Source organism: Lagenorhynchus albirostris, chromosome 6 (genome assembly GCF_949774975.1).
Source record: "Lagenorhynchus albirostris chromosome 6, mLagAlb1.1, whole genome shotgun sequence".
Classification (NCBI taxonomy): Eukaryota; Metazoa; Chordata; class Mammalia; order Artiodactyla; family Delphinidae; genus Lagenorhynchus; species Lagenorhynchus albirostris.
In genome coordinates, this window is record NC_083100.1 from 377,515 (window position 1) to 393,301 (window position 15,787).

At 55.4% G+C, this 15,787-nt stretch overlaps 1 protein-coding gene across 15 annotated transcripts in view; it reads right to left on the reverse strand.

The window, feature by feature from the left end:
- Window positions 1–15,787, reverse strand: part of FARP2 (FERM, ARH/RhoGEF and pleckstrin domain protein 2) — a 92,999-nt gene that overhangs the window by 9,246 nt on the left and 67,966 nt on the right. For 14 of the 15 annotated variants that reach the window (XR_009540984.1, XR_009540986.1, XR_009540982.1 and 11 more), the window contains 6 exons: window positions 8,791–8,951; window positions 4,827–4,916; window positions 4,328–4,461; window positions 3,885–3,966; window positions 2,894–3,143; window positions 1,924–2,054 (listed from right to left, as the gene is read on the reverse strand). Coding sequence is in view for 10 of the 15 variants with exons in the window: in XM_060151595.1 (XP_060007578.1) it covers window positions 1,924–2,054; window positions 2,894–3,143; window positions 3,885–3,966; window positions 4,328–4,461; window positions 4,827–4,916; window positions 8,791–8,951 (848 nt within the window). In the remaining 5 variants the exon portion in view is untranslated. The remainder of the gene's footprint in view (window positions 1–1,923; window positions 2,055–2,893; window positions 3,144–3,884; window positions 3,967–4,327; window positions 4,462–4,826; window positions 4,917–8,790; window positions 8,952–15,787) is intronic. The other variant, XM_060151596.1, reaches the window with a different exon arrangement.

Consider the following 15,787-nt stretch of genomic DNA (forward strand, 5'->3'; position numbering starts at 1 on the left):
CCCTGTGCAACCCTTTGTTTTCGGGATCTTAGTTCCCTGACCAGGGATCGAACCTGCGCCCCCTGCATTGGAAGCATGGATTCTTTTTTTTTTTTTTTGCGGTACGCGGGCCTCTCACTGTTGTGGCCTCTCCCGTTGCGGAGCACGGGCTTTGGACGCGCAGGCTCAGCGGCCATGGCTCACGGGCCCAGCCGCTCCACGGCATGTGGGATCTTCCCGGACCGGGGCACGAACCCGCGTCCCCTGCATCGGCAGGCGGACTCTCAACCACTGCGCCACCAGGGAAGCCCGGAAGCATGGATTCTTAACCACTGGACTTGTGCAACCCTTAAAACAATTTTCTTTTGCTGACAGTACTGAGTCCAAAGCAAAAGGAATTAGTGACAGAAAGTAAGCAGCCTGAGAGACATACAGACCCATGGATACAACTGAAGGTTCAAAAACGAACTCACACTCCATGGCCCACTGATTTTTGACAAAGGAGTGAAGACAGTTCAGCAAAGGTGTTGGGACAACTATACATCCACTTGGAAAAGAGCAAAGTTGGACCCATATCTCACACCATACACAAAACTCAAAATGATCAGCTCTAAATGTAAGAGCTAAAACATAAACAACCTTTAGATGAAAACACAGAGGTAAACCTTCATACCTTGGATCAGGCAACAGTTTCTTAGCTATGACACCTAAAGCACAAGCAACCAAAGAAAAAACAGACAAATTAGACATCAGCTAAATTAAAACCTTTAGTGTTGTAAATGATACCATCAAGAAAGTGAAAAGATAACCCACAAAATGGGAGAACATATTGCAAGTCATGTTCTGGCAAGGGTCTGGTATCCAGAGTAGATAAGGAATCTCACAACAGTAAAAACACAACCCAATTAAAAGGTGGGCAAAAGACTTGAACAGGCATTTCTCCAAAGAAGACACAGAAATGACCAATAAACATATGAAAAGATGCTTGATGTTAGTCACTAGGGAAATGCAAATCACAACCACGAAGGGATGCCACTATGTACCACCAGGACGGCTAGAATCAAAGACAAGATATGGAGAAGGGCTTCCCTGGTGGCGAAGTGGTTGAGAGTCCGCCTGCCGATGCGGGGGACGCGGGTTCGTGCCCCGGTCCGGGAAGATCCCACATGCCGCGGAGCGGCTGGGCCCGTGAGCCATGGCCGCTGAGCCTGCGCATCCGGAGCCTGTGCTCCACAACGGGAGAGGCCACAACGGTGAGAGGCCCGCCTACCACGCAAAAAAAAAAAAAAGATATGGAGAAGTCGGAACCATTCTATACCCTTGGCGGGAACGTAAAGTGGTGCAGCCACTGTGGACAACTCTGGCGGTTCCTCAAAACGTTAAACACAGGCCCGGCAATTCCACTCCTAGGTATGTACGTTTGTGCCCAGGAGAAATGAAAACACATGTTCACACAAGGACTTGTACATGACATTCACAGAAGCACTATTCACAATGGCCGAAAAGTGGAAACAACCCAAGTGTCTATCAGCAGATGAACAGGTAACCAAAATACGGTGTCGCCAGAGAATGAACACTATTCAGGCACAGAAGCAATGAAGCCCCAACACAACACACAAGACGAATGAAGCTTGAAGACACTGCGCTGAGTGAAAGAGGTGAGACACAGAAGGCCACACACCGTGCGAGTCCATGTGTATGAAATGTCCGGAGAGAAGCCCAGAGACAGAAAGCCGATGAGAAGCTGCCAGGGACCGGGGAGCGGGGCGGGGGCGGCTGCTGACAGCGATGGGGCTTCTTTTCGGGGAATGAAAATGTTCTGGAATTAGTGGTGACGGTTGCACAACCTCATGAATATACTGAGAGCCACCAAGTCACACATTTTGAATTATATCTCAATTAAAAACAGTAACCAGTTCACAGAACTTTCTCAAAGTCACTCACCCTGCCGGGAGCAATAAGGTTCTCTATGCCGACCAAGTCCCGCTGCAGCTCCATCAGCTTCTGGAGGTTCTCCAGCCGGACGAGGCTGTGCTGGAGTGTGGAGGTCACCTCCGTGATGGCCTTGAGGGCTTCTGCGTGGGGAGGTCCCTCAGTACAGGTGCCCGGGCAGGTGAGCTGGGGGTGGCATGGTCGAAACCCTCCACCCACCAGTTTGTGACAGGAACTGACAATTTAAAGGTGGTTTTAATTCCAGGAACATTGTACTCAAACTCCTCACAGGACTGCTAGGGACAGCAAGTGTGGGTCCCTGCAGATGACCTGAAACGTGGACTCGTTCAGCCCAAACTGCTGACTAGCCAACGCTCACGCTCGGTAAAGAGAAAGGGCAGAGTCTTTATAAACAACTATTTAACGTTACGGGCAAAGCAGCGTCGCCCACCCTCATTTTACCTGTGCTGCTCTTCTTTCACGTTTCCCCTAAAATGCATGGAAACATTCTGGGCAATTTTGTCCCCTCCTTTTTGGCAAACACAAAACACTTGCTTTTAGGATGCAGAGGAAGGGCGCTGTCCACATCATACGGTCTGTTTTGCTCCCTGTACGTCAGAAAGTTATCTGATCTATTCTCAGGACACCGGGAGACCCGCTGGAAGGAAGGGCTACCTAGCTCTTCGTATTGTACTTTCAGAGACAGACAGCGGTGACCGGACCTGAGAGGCAGTGACTTCCTGCTCTACGTTTGTGCTGCAGCTGGAAGTCAGTCCTATCGAGGCCACAAGGGTCAGGGTTTATTCCTTCGTCCCTCTCACCAAAGTCAGGAATGACAAAGCCCACCGACATCAGAAGCTTCCCCCAGGCCACGTGGCCCCCCAGGTGTGCGGCTCAGAAGCAGACCACCGACCCCCTGCCCTGGGCGCCGCGGGCGGAGAACGGGGTGCCCGCGGGGGCTGGGTGTTGGGCGCGCACTCACCGCGGCGGTCGGCGCGGTCCTGGTCGCCGCGGTCGGGGTCCTGGCGGTCGGAGGCGCACAGGCGGCGCAGCAGCAGCCGGTAGTGGCGCAGGCGCTGCAGCGGCTTCAGCAGGAAGGCGTTCAGCGGCAGGTAGCAGACTTTCTGCAGCTCGAAGTCCCGGCGCAGCGCCTCCAGCCTCCGCAGGCGCCTGCTTGCCGCTTCCAGCTCCGTCAGGACCTCGTGGAGCCTCTGGAAGTGGCGGGTGAGCGTCTGCGGGGCGGGGGGCAGCTGAGCGGCGGCCCCCGGGCCCCGCCCTCCCCTGTCCGGTCTCCCCCTACACCGGTCTGCCTCGGTGGGCATCACAGGGGACGCGCCGGGCTGGAGGAGCGCCGCCCGGCGGCCGCGCGTGCGTGTGGACCCTAAGTTCACGCCGCGCGCCTCCGCCTCCGGGACGCGCTCACCACCCGCCCCCAAAACCGGGGGCCTGGAGGCACGGCGGGGCTTCGGGGGCGGGGCCTCGGCGACGCGCTGGCGGCGCCCACCCCATCGGTCCCGGTCCCGCGAGAGCGCCGAGCGCTGGAAGCACGACCCGCGCCGCCGCCCGGAGCGCTGAGGCCGCGGGAGAGGCGGGAACGGGCGCGAGCTCAGCAGGAGCAGCTGCACCGGCCCGCGGCTCTGAGGGGAGCCCGGCCCGGCGGGACGCGGCCCTGGGGGAGCGCGCTTTATCCCGAGGAGAGCGTGTCGGGACGAGAGCGCCGGCCAGCGCTGCGCTGCGCTGCGCGGAAGGCGGCTCTCAGAGGACCTGCCCTGAGGGGGCGTGTCCCGAGCGGCAATAGCGCTCGGAGCGGAGCGCGCGCTGACCCGGACGCCGTCCTCTCGGGACGCCGCGCTGCCTGAGGGGAAAGCTGCCCTGACTCGTGCACCACTCTCAGGGGAACACTGTCCTGGCGGGGAGGCCGGCGCCCACACGGCCAGCTGCTAGGCCGAGAGCCGCGCGCACACCCGCGCTACCTTTAGCTGAAGCATGTTGCTGAGCAGGACGTCCCCGATGCGTCGGTGGTCGCCTGTGGCCTGGGCACTGGAAGACCCCTCCCTGGAGTGGAGACGGACAGACAGACACGGTCAAAACCTCGCGACAGCGTGTGAGATACGCTTCGCTTGCTGCCAGTGCCATGGGGGGGTCCCAGGCTCAGCAAGCACCTCTGAGGGCGAGGCCGTACTTGACAGAGGCAGTTGTCACATCTCAGCCATCCTCCAAATGGTGGTGACCGGGCAAAAAGGGGTCTCCTTGTAACCTGCCTCTGCCCTCTCCTCTGGAACAGGGTGAATGCAAGTGACGTTCCCTATGGACTAACGCCGTCTCGTGCAATAGCGGCCCTCGTGAACTAGCTAGGACGCTGGGAAGCTCCCGCGCACGGGATGGGGACGCGGGCGGGGCAGCCTGCGGGCGTTACCAGAGCGCCAGCCTCTGCTCCACCTCGCGCAGGAAGCCGCTGTGGAACTCATAGATGGGGTCGATGTTGGAGAAGAGCAGGGTCATCAGGTCCGCAGGCATGGCGTCCGCCTTGACCACAGCGCTCCGGAACCACTGCCGGGAGAGCTCAGGGTGACCCAGGGACCTGGCCCCTGACGACACACAGCACCGGCCCCGGAGCCCCCACGAGGCCAGCTCAAATCAGCGCCGCGGCTGACCAGCCAGTTTGCACAACAGAAGAGAGCAATTCGGGTGAAAAGCTTCGAAGGGATATATTCCCAGGTTCACAGAAAATCGGACCCACTATTCTGACCTGACGTAGACATGTTTTAAGGCAGACGTATTTAACAGAACATGTACACACACACACACACACACACACACACACACGCAGGTCTCGGGGGGGGGATCCTGTGTCTCTGGCCCAGATTTAAGAAGTATTAAGAAAATCAAAGCAACAAGGGACTTAGGTTTCATACCACGGTAATAACTTCTAAATCCTTCAGGTATGTTCGCTCTGTAGCAAGAATCTCCTTTGCTATGAAGTAGGCCTCGTCCGCGGGCGCACACTGCAAGAAGTGCAGACAGCGTGAGCGTGTCAGCCGGCCACGTCGCCGACGGTCCTAGCGCGCCAGCTCTTCTGCTCAAGTTAACGCTGTCACGCGATCTTCACGTGCACTTCCTGAGAGCGTCACTTCTAAGTAAAGATATAAGCCCCGCTGTATCGCCCCCAGATGTTCTTCTCATTTTATATTATTCTTTTTTGAGAAAAGAATTGCTGTTTAAACAGCAACATATAGTGAAGCTAATTACTCATTCTGTGATGAAATTACTGTTCAGGTATCACTCACAGGACTGTAGCTGCTTAACACACAGATACAGGCACACCTCAGAGAGAGCGGGTTGGGTTCCAGACCACCGCAATGAAGCAAATATTGCCACGAAGTGAGTCACATGAATTTTTCTGGTTTCCCAGTGCATATAAAATTACATTTCCCCCATACTGTAGTCTATTAAGGGTACAACAGCCTTGTGTCTTTCCCTTTTTTTTTGGCCATGCTGCACAGCTTGAGGGATTCTAGTTCCCTGACCAGGGACTGAACCTGGGGCCATGGCAGTGAAAGCACCAAGTCCTAACCACTGGACCACCAGGGAATTCCCACATTATGTCTAAAAAAACAATGTACATACCTTAATTAAAAATTACTTAATTGGGACTTCCCTGGTGGCAGAGTGGTTAAGAATCTGCCTGCCAATGCAGGAGACACGGGTTCGAGCCCTGGTCCAGGAAGATCCCACATGCCGCAGAGCAACAAAGCCCGTGCGTCACAACTACTGAGCCTGCGCTCTAGAGCCCACGAGCCACAACTACTGAGCCTGCACTCTAGAGCCTCCGAGCCACGACTACTGAAGCCTGCGTGCCTAGAATCCATGCTCCGCAACAAGAGAAGCCACCGCGATGAGAAGCCCACGCACCCAAACGAAGAGGAGCCCCTCCTCCCCACAACTAGAGAAAGCCCATGGGCAGCAACGAAGACTCAATGCAGCCAAAAAAAAGCAAAACAAACAAAAAAAACTACTTAACTGCTAAAAATACTAACCATCATCTGGGCCCTCAGTGAGTGGCAGTAGTAACATCAAAGCTCACTGACCACAGATACCACAACTATCATAATAATAATGGAAAAGTTTGAGGTATTGTGAGAATTATCAAAATGTGACACAGAGACACAAAGTGAGCAAATACTATTGGAAAAATGGTGCTGGCAGACTTGACACAGGGTCACCACAAACCTTCCATTTGTAGGAAAAAAAAAAAAAGCAGTACCTGCAGAGCGCAATAATACGAGGTCTGCCCATGCATGAATGTATGTGATTAGCAACAGTTAAGCCTAACTCACACAAAAGTCATTAAAATTGCCAAGCGATGTACGTTTTATCTGTGCCGGCGGTTAGAGCCGGAGGCTGGCTGACGTGGCCCAGCCCCGGGGCTCTTAAACCTGCGACAGGGCCGCTGACCATCTGCAGGGGCCACAGGCAAGTCAGCGGTGACAGGACCCTCAGGAGCGGGAAGGGCAGCACAGCGCTCCCAGCGAAGCACAGGCCTCGTGCCCACCTGGGCTGGGGGCTGTGTCTTATCCCTGCAGGGCCCCACCCCACTCTGAGCACACCTCAGAGAGCTGCCTCCGCCTCGGTCAAGGTCAGTGCATGGCCTCTCCTCCACCCTCTCCTACCTGGCGGACACCTGGTCCTGCTCCGCCCCCGCACGCTCGCCCCGCTGCTCTTCCCCCAGATGGAGGATTTAGGGCCGACCCTCCCACGTCTGCAGCCATGCCAACAGGCACCTGGGACGTGCCCAGGAACAGAGGTCCCTGCCCTCGAGCTGACAGCTTCCCAGGCAGGAAGCAACTCCAGCTACCGGGGAAGTGACCCAGCTGGGCAGCAAAGCGCACAGAAGGACCAAGGGAGCAGGTGGGGTGGAGGCTGGCAGGACAGACGGCTGCCTCCTAGAGAGGGCGGGGCTGGGAGGCTGGGCGGTGGGGGCCAGCCCAGAGGTCAAGGATGGGGGGCTACAAGGTGAGCCAAGTGGTCACCAGCGGGGTGGGAAGGCAGGGTGTTTGGGGCCTATCTGAGCACATCGGGGTGCGCGGGGCTCAGGATGTGTCTGGGGGCCGGGGCTGGTCAGGAGGCGCAGGGAAGGGAGAGCCAGGCTGAGGGGTGGTAACCCTGATGGTCAGGGTCTGGGTGGGGGGAGGTGGTGAGTCGGCCGAGGGAAGGAGTGTGGCAGGGCGAGGGTCCGAGTCTGCAGGTGACCCGTTCGGGGAGGAAGGTGGGGCCGGGTTTGCACCGTGGGGTCTGAGACTTCTCCCCGGGGCCCTGGGGAGTTTAGGGAGGTCGCGGCAGCAGAGGCCGCTCCTCCTGTGTGTCCCGGAGGCCACTGCTACGGCAGCCGCCCCCTCAGCCGCGGGGACACCAGGAGGTTCCACCTGACCCTTCACAGCCTGTCCTGCTGTACTCCCTCTGGGACTTGTGTGTGGCGCGTCCGTGGGCTGCTTCTCACGCCAGCTTTTCCCACAACACTGGCAGCCACACGGTACCATGGCATCTCCTGGTGTCCTGCCCCGGACACCTGCAGGCCGCCTTTCTAAACTTCATGCTCGTCAATTCTTTCTTTCTGGGCTTTGTGCTATTAAAAGATGACTGCTTCAAATCCACTGAAAAATCACTGAGCTTGTGTGCTCAGTGAGCTCTCTGGGGCCAGAGCTGCCCCAGGAGGCCCACGGTCCTGGTCTGGGAGGCTTCGGCCCTCCCTGCCTGGATCTCCCTGTGGCCAAGCGTCCTGGCTCTGCTCTGGATCGCGGACACGTCGCACGCACGCTGCCGGTGAGCATTTCCTGCCTGGGTCCCCACTGAGGCCCGAGACCAGCTCCTCGTCCCGTGGCGGGTGAAGGTGCCCAGACAGACGCTCAGAAACAACCACGGCAGTATCACTGCTGAGGTCACAGTAATACTGCAGGTGCCAAGGGGATGCCAGCAGTAGAGAGGTCAGCAGCAGTTCGTGGGTGGCCAGCCTGGGTAGCCAGGGCCAACCCCTGACTTCCAGAGCAAAGAGCACCTCTCAGGAAACTCAGTGGAGAGACAGCAAAACAGCTGCTGCTCTGCCAGCCATACCAGCAAGCAGAACTGCCCGCAGGCCCCAGGTCAGGGCAGAGTGAGAGGCCCTGCTTTGTCCCCACAGAGCCCCGAGCCTGGTGCCCACACAGGCAGGGGAGCAACCCCACCTTCCCTTTCAGGCCTTCCCAATACTGTGCGTCCCCACCAATCTCTATTAAAAAGGAAGAACAGCACAGTGAGCGGGGACACGGGAAGGGGGAGGGGTCCCAGGAAGCTGCCACGCGGGCTCCGAGGGAGGGTTGGGCAGCCCCGCCCCCCAGCCGGGCAGTCAGATGCCGACGCGGGAGCCCAAGGCTTCCAGGACCTGCCAGGGGAGTGAGTCATCAGGAAACCTGGGGGTCTCCCAGCGTGCATCTGGGGGCCAGGGCCTCGCTGGCGATGCTTCAGGCTGTGGCCTCACCAGCGAGCAGGCCCGTGTCTCTGCCTGGTCCGTGGCGCTCTGCCTACCGACCTCACTCTTCCCCCGCAAGTCCACACGCCCAGCCCCTGGGACGCACCTCCAGAACGCCTCAGCCCTCAGCCCCACGGCCTCGCCTGACCCCCAGGCCTCCTCCCAGCAAAGCGGGGAGGCTGAGACCCCAGGTCCCCGGGATCCACAGCCCCGCACTTGGAACCTACGGGCGCCAGGAACGTGAAAGGAATGAGGAGGCCCGTCTTGGCGCAGAGGGACCCCGAGCGCCCCAGAGGTGGTGGGAGGGTCTCAGGACTGGGGAACCCCCAGCCCCTGCTGCCCAGGCCCCCAGCAGCAAGCCCCCCGGGGGCGCCCACCTTGTGTCTCAGCTCCTCCTGGTCGTCCGTCCCGGCTCCGCCAGCGTCGCTGAGGACGGGGCTCAGCAGGGGAGAGGAGCCCTGCTCGGCTGGGCCCAGTGGGCTCAGGCTCGGTGGGGTCTTCCGGGTGGAGGGAAGCTGAGGACTCTCCACGGAAAGGCCTGGAAGTGAACGGGCGATGGAGCGAGAGATGAAGAAGGGCAGACCCGAGGGACAGCACCTGCCACCAGGCCCTTCCGGAGACACGCAGGCCTCAGTGTGACATAAAGCAACGGTGAGAACCGGTGACAAGTGAGAGCCCGCTTCCCCAGAGAACCTCCAGGGCTCTGGTTCCCGGGGAAGACCCAGGCACAATAGAGCCAACGGGGAGGAGGGAGCGCACGTAAGAGGCCAAACTGACGCTGACTTATCTGGAAAAGAACGTGTATTCTAAGGCCAAACTCATTAACCATTCACTTAAAACACTGGATCACACTCGTCATACTGTTTTCTACTTCCCTGAATTGTTCGTTAGCAAGGATTTTATTCTGATTTCTAGAATCATACCACAAAAGTAACTAATACTTAATTTTTTCCCCTTCTGAAAATGATGTTTGCTTTTGACCAGACTGAAGCCAAAATTCTGGCCTCGTTCTATTTCATCCAACATTTTGTGATCAAGAAATTCTCTTTTCTATTTAAAAAAATCCTCAAAGGTTTATTTCTAATGTTTTTCTATGAGAGATTAGTAACTATTAAATGCCACGTTTGAAAGTCACCTTAAAGCAGAGTTTTAGAGGAGACGTTTAACTGTTCAAAAGCAATTTAAGATAGACATTTACCTTGAGTTTATAAATGTATAGCGTTTTAACACCCAAACTACCATTATCTCTAACTATGATTATTAAGTCGGTTTACAAAACGCTAGAAGTAACACAACGGGTTTCAAAACGAGATCCTTTCACACTGTGATTGGGGACCAAATGCAGTTATTCACGGTGACCAGTTTATAGACCCAAAACTTAGTTTATTCAGCCTAAAGCATGAAGTGTGTAGGAGGCAGGCTGGTGCAGAGAGCTTCCTGCTGGCCGGGCTGCCACGCAGAAGCTCCTGCAGCCCTCCCCCGCGGCCTGACGGCGGGAGGGAGCCCTTATTTTCACATTGACAAGTTCAGAGCTCTGGGAAGCCGGGACCCCACTCAGGGCTTCTGGGGATGGGCTACCAATGCCGGATAGCAGAGCTCTCCTCTGGGATTCTCACAACCACACAGATTTAAGACACAGAGAAACGTTCACTGACATCAGAAAACCTGGACAACGTAAGGACGTGAAATTATCGGAACCAGTTTTATTAAAATCTGCTTTTATTACACATTTAAAATAAGCTAAGCCACCTTAAAAGAGCATGCCTTGCCTACGTCCCCTCCCCCGACAGGCCTGCACTGTCACTTCTCCGGGGACCAAACCGAGCAAGGGCTCTGGGCTGTGCCCGAGGCATGGCTCCTTTGACTGCAGAAGAGGCTCGTTTCCGGCTGAGCTGTTCAGGATCACACTCCAAGGCCCGTTGTGTCCCTAAGTAGCCCGGAATTGCATAATAAGACACCTTCACACAGTGAAAATTCAGAAAAGATGTAGAAGCTACTAATAAGCTACTTATTCTTCCAGGCGTGTTGCTCAAGGTGTGAGAACCAAGACGCTCACCCTCGTTGGTTCTGAGAACAAGTCCATGGGGTGACCCTTGCGTCTTCCCGCCCCGCACAGCCCTCCCGCCCGACAGAAAGCTACTAGTGCACAGTTTACCACAGAGTTCTTGCAAAACCTGACTTTATTTTTACATAGCAGAAGGTGACAGGTGAGGAGGTGGTGTTAGCTCTGAAGCCTCCTGTGACAAGGCCAGGGTGGGCTCGGGGGCCGACAAATGGGCCGACGAACGGGAGACCAAAGCCCAGCAAGTGACCGCCTCGGGACAAACAGCTCGTCTGGAATAAACTGCTTTGATTCTGGGAAGGTTAAAAGCCATCATTTGATATTATCATTGTAGACAAGGCTGCCCTCACATCTGCAGGTTCCACATTTGAAGACTCAATGAGGACGGAATATATCGGGGGGGGGGAACGTTCCAGAAAGGTCCCAAAAGCAAGACTTGAATTTGCCGCTCTGGCAACTGTTTACACAGCATCTTACGTTGCATTTACAACTATTCACAGAGCATTTACACTGGATTAGGTGTTGTACCTAATGTAGAGATGATTTACAGTATCCGGGAGCACGTGGGTGGGTTGTATGCAAATACGACGCCATCTCACATAGAGACTTTCCTGTCAGGGGTTCTGCTATTTGTGGGGTCCTGGAACCAATCCCCCGTGAATACTAAGGGACAACTGTACTTACTATTTCACAAAAATTGTCAACTCACAATTTAGTGACTCGATTAAGAAGCACCACAAACAGACATTAAGCATTTGTTTTTATTAAATCTGTCAGCCGCATCAAAACGTAATACATCGTACCTACATCAAACTCTGTCAACACAGACGCTACGAGACGAAGCGAATAAATCTGCAAGGAGCTGTTTTCAAGCAAGTGGCAGTAAACGAGGCTGCTGGAGCGTGCGGGCCACTGCCTCTCTGTCGTGACGCCAATGACGCGAGGGCCCCACGCCCAGAGCACGCCCGTGGGGCCGTGGTTCTGCTGGCCAGTTCCAGGAGCGGCCGGGGCGCGTGAAGGCTGCTCTGGACCGTGTGGTGGCGTGACAGGCTCTGACCTTAGAAAGCCCTGTCCACGTGGACGACCTGTATTAGAATGCACACCAACAGGCAGATTGCGTAAGCATTTTTAAGATGCTAAACGTCAAGTTTTAGGTGCCACAGAGTATGTGTAGCCTTAACTGACATGGTGAAGAATCTTAAGTGTTTGTAAACCCAGACCTCTGCGTCCAAGGTCCTCTACTGTCAAACAGCCAGGAGGAGTCAATGTCACTCTGAGTCACAGGACCCGCTCACACGTAGGTGGTGCGCTACTGCCCCACCGTGGCACCAAGAACCACCAAATCCTTGCAGACGAGACAGGTTTGGAAATGCTTCCAAAAGGAAATGCTTTGGGATGGGTGGACAGCTCTCCGTTTCTGCTGTCCACCCAGAGTTCACAGGCAGCCTCTGCTCTCAAAGGTGCAAGGTTTGACCGTCTTCAAAAAAAACACTGCAGGGCTTCCCTGGTGGCGCAGTGGTTGAGAGTCCGCCTGCCGATGCAGGGGACATGGGTTCGTGCCCCGGTCCAGGAAGATCCCACATGCCGCAGAGCGGCTGGGCCCGTGAGCCATGGCTGCTGAGCCTGCGCTCCACAACGGGAAAGGCCACAATGGTGAGAGGCCCGCGTACTGAAAAAAAAAAACACTGCAAAGGTAAAACTTTCGTTTCAGTCAGTCAGCAGTGAGCCACCCTGGGAGATGATTTTCTTTGTGGCATTCTTTATTTCCAAACATTTCTAAATATCCATCTGATAATTTTTGACATCGTTTTGAGAAGCGCAGTACTGTGCTTTGTGTAACCTCCTTATCGTCTGACCAGGTGATGAAAGAGAAACATCACATTTAGACAGGAAGCTCAGCTACTTTTATTTCATACCTTTAAATTCTCTTCTTCAAAACTCTGTAATAAAATAAACAATTTTGAAACTTTTTGCCTTATAGCGGAGCAAGAGTCAGCTCCAGTTTGGAAAGTTCAAGGTCAAGTTTGAAGGTTAACATGATGGAGGGAGTGTAAGATCTAGAAGCTCCCTCTGTGGCTGGAACAGTGATCACTAATCCCATAAGAAAAGGGAAAAGCTGATTTTTCCAAAGCACCCAGGTAAGCGTGACCCTGATGAGCCGCAGGAAACCACGTCTGGCTCCACTTCTGAACTAGGACGTCACGAGTCTCTTATGGGAAACATGGTTCATAAAATAAAGTAGGAGGTAAAGAAGCAGCTACTCCGAGGGGCCCGAGGCCCAGCTCACCCCTTCCTCCTGCTGTGTGTTCGCCTGCCTCCCAGGGCTGTGACGGCTCAGTCTGCAAGTGGCTGTGGTCACCTGAGACTCAGGGGGTGACGTCTACACGCATGGCGCACCCAGGGGCATTTTCCCGAGTCTTCTCTTCTGTTTCCTTCTAAGCAAACAAGACTCTTTCCTTGTTAAGAGAAACGGGGGTGCCAACCTACAACTCATTCACACTCTGGGCCACTTGTCCGGATGACGCCCGCCAGGTGTGGGGTCTCCTCTGCTGACACGTGTAGGTAGTCCAGGGTGCACGTCCTTGTTCTAATAAATGACACATTTTGTCTAAAGTTTGAGAAGCTGTGACTTATGGATCTTCTGAACTATTGGAGCGACGGAGGCAAGGGCCCCGAAACAAACTATTCAAGTAAACTAGGAAGTGTGGCGGTGACATGCGTTAGGAAGGAGGTGCAGCCTGTGAACGTTCTTGGAAGTAAAGGCCACACAACTTTTACCCTCCTAACTGGTCACCCTGTGCATCCACTGGGTTCATCACGGAGGTGTTGCCACCTCATCCCCGCGGGGGTGACGGCAGTGGGGGCGTCAGTGAGGGACGGGCCGGTGTGATGGGGGAAGAAATGGAGACCCTAGTGATCCACTGTCCTCTGCTCTAAGGGGGGGTCCCCCAGGGAGTTCATGCCAACAGGAGCCTTTCTAGACGCTGCCAGCCACCTCCCGCCCCCATCACACTGGGCGCCAGGTGCCTCGAGACCCCAGAGGGAGCCCGGCCCCCGCCCCGAGGGGCCTGCGCTGCCCCGAGCACCCCGTCCTCAGCCGGCTTGCTGCAGCCGCTGCGCAGGAGTGGGGCAGCCCCGAGGCCTGAGAGGGGCTGAAGAGGCAGGCAGCTCCGTGGGCGCAGCAGAAGCTCGTGGCAGCCGAGAGAGGGTCCGGGAGGAAAGGCCAGTTCAGAGTCTGAGCGGCTGCCACGCTTCGGGCCAGGGATGTTATCAGGTGGGGTCTAGCTGACTGCGGGGAAAAGGCAATAAAACGCTCTCATTTTCAGAGTTAAGAAGCCAACAGCACGTGTTCTGTGCACTATAAGCCCAAGGACCGTGCAGTTCAACCCCAAAGCTGCCAACAGTGTTGCTCTCAGCCGGCACCTTGGAGGCTCATGCGGGCCCAGAGCCAGCAGACCACTGGCTCTCCTACATCCCCCTCTGCACACTGACCACAGGGGCCACGAGCCTGAGCGGGGCCGCTGAGAAAAGCAAGGCACTTCCCCGACTGGCCTTCCATAGGGGCGTTGCCACCCACAGCCGGCATGAGACAGCCTGTGGGCTCCATGGGGCCAACTGCCTATGAAGACAGATGTCGGTGGTGATGTGAAAAGATACAGGGCTGTTTCCGGGGTTCACCTGACACATGAGATAACCTTCCATGGGTGTAAATCAAAACTGCACGCAAGTAGAGGGAAAGGAAGCTTAAAAAGCCATCAAAATCCATAGCAAATATTCCCTTATTTTATTGAGTAAACGAAGAGTTCTGAATTAGTACATATCTGCAAATTTATAAACGGCAATTTCAACAGGAAACAAACTTTCAAGAACCACAAACCAGGCAACGTCAATGTGTCTTTAAAGGATGAACGAGTTCAGGTTTACAGGGAAATGCCACCCCCTTTTCTCCTCATTCCTGGGGACATAGATACGTTCATGCAAAAGACAGCATCCAGGGTCACGGCGGGCAGGGCGCTGCGTGGAGAGACAGTCCCACAGCGGCCCCCGCGCCCCGGCCAGCTGCGACAAGCTCTGTCACTTCAGGACAGGGGCCGGGGCGCAATCCCACGAGTGAACCCGTGGCCTTGAGAACAGACACTGAAATGCCCAACTTTAAGTGCCTGAGAGAACGTTAACATTTTCACCTACAAAGTACTGTGCCAAGAATGGATTTCTTTCTGGTGCTCCCTGAACCGGGAGGGAACAGCACACCCTGAAGACGCACAACTGGCATCCCTTGTCACACACACATAGGGGCGTGGCCCGTGTGCGCCACAGGACCGGAAGCACAGCACGCCTGGTGCTCAGCCACCCCTCCAGGGCAGCAGGTGAGAAGATGCCTGCGGTGAGAACCACACCCACAGCACCAGAGCAATTAAAGGACTTTGCAAAGTGGCGACCTTGGGGATGATCAAAGTTCTCCACGTTAAACTTCTTTGTGCGGTTTTCATTGCCCATCCCTCCATCATTACTACCATTTTAAAAACGCGTGTTAACTGGAAAAAGGAGTCCTGCTCTGACCCCGCACTGAGAGAGCTCCTGTGTGATGTGAAAAGGCACACACGGGACACGCCGCTTCCTGCTTTAGTGCCGTCAACCTGCCTAACGTGAGGCTGTCGTTAGACCCTGGAAACGGAAAGACAATCATAGACTTGACAGCTAGTAAACATAAACAGTCCACGTAAGTGGAGTGCGTCACTCCAGGGGACTTGGCGGGGACGGCGGGCACCGCCTCTGGGCTGCGGTGACAGTGCCGGGCTCCCCCGTGGGCCGGCGTGAGGAGGGCTGCTCCCAAGCCTGTGGGTCCCACGCCAATCTGCACATTCATCCTGTAATCCGGGTCTGCGGGGCCACCCTTCCAAGGTGATGCCACTGCATAACGTGTTTTTCAAATAAAAGGCGATCACCACGAACGGCCTTCAGCAAACCCAGCAAAGGCCGGCTGCAGGCCTCACTCAGAACCATGCTGGATATTTTAATGTTTCCTGTAAGCCAGCTCTTACTAGACAGAACACGACAGTGCCACTGCCTGGGCTACAAGCAGAAAGACAGGACCTGTAGGAGCTATCTTTCAGGCTCATTTTCCCGGTTGCCGAAGGGTCCCCTCCGGGAGGGGGCTCCTCCCACTCGAGTGAAGGGGAAGAAGGGCTGTGGGCAGAGTCCAAAGAAGCCACAACTGATATTAAAGAAATGGTTTCAATATAAAAGGAAAGCTGTAAAATTAAACATATCGTGAACACTCTGGAAAAGGAAAGTTGTTCAAAATTTCTCCA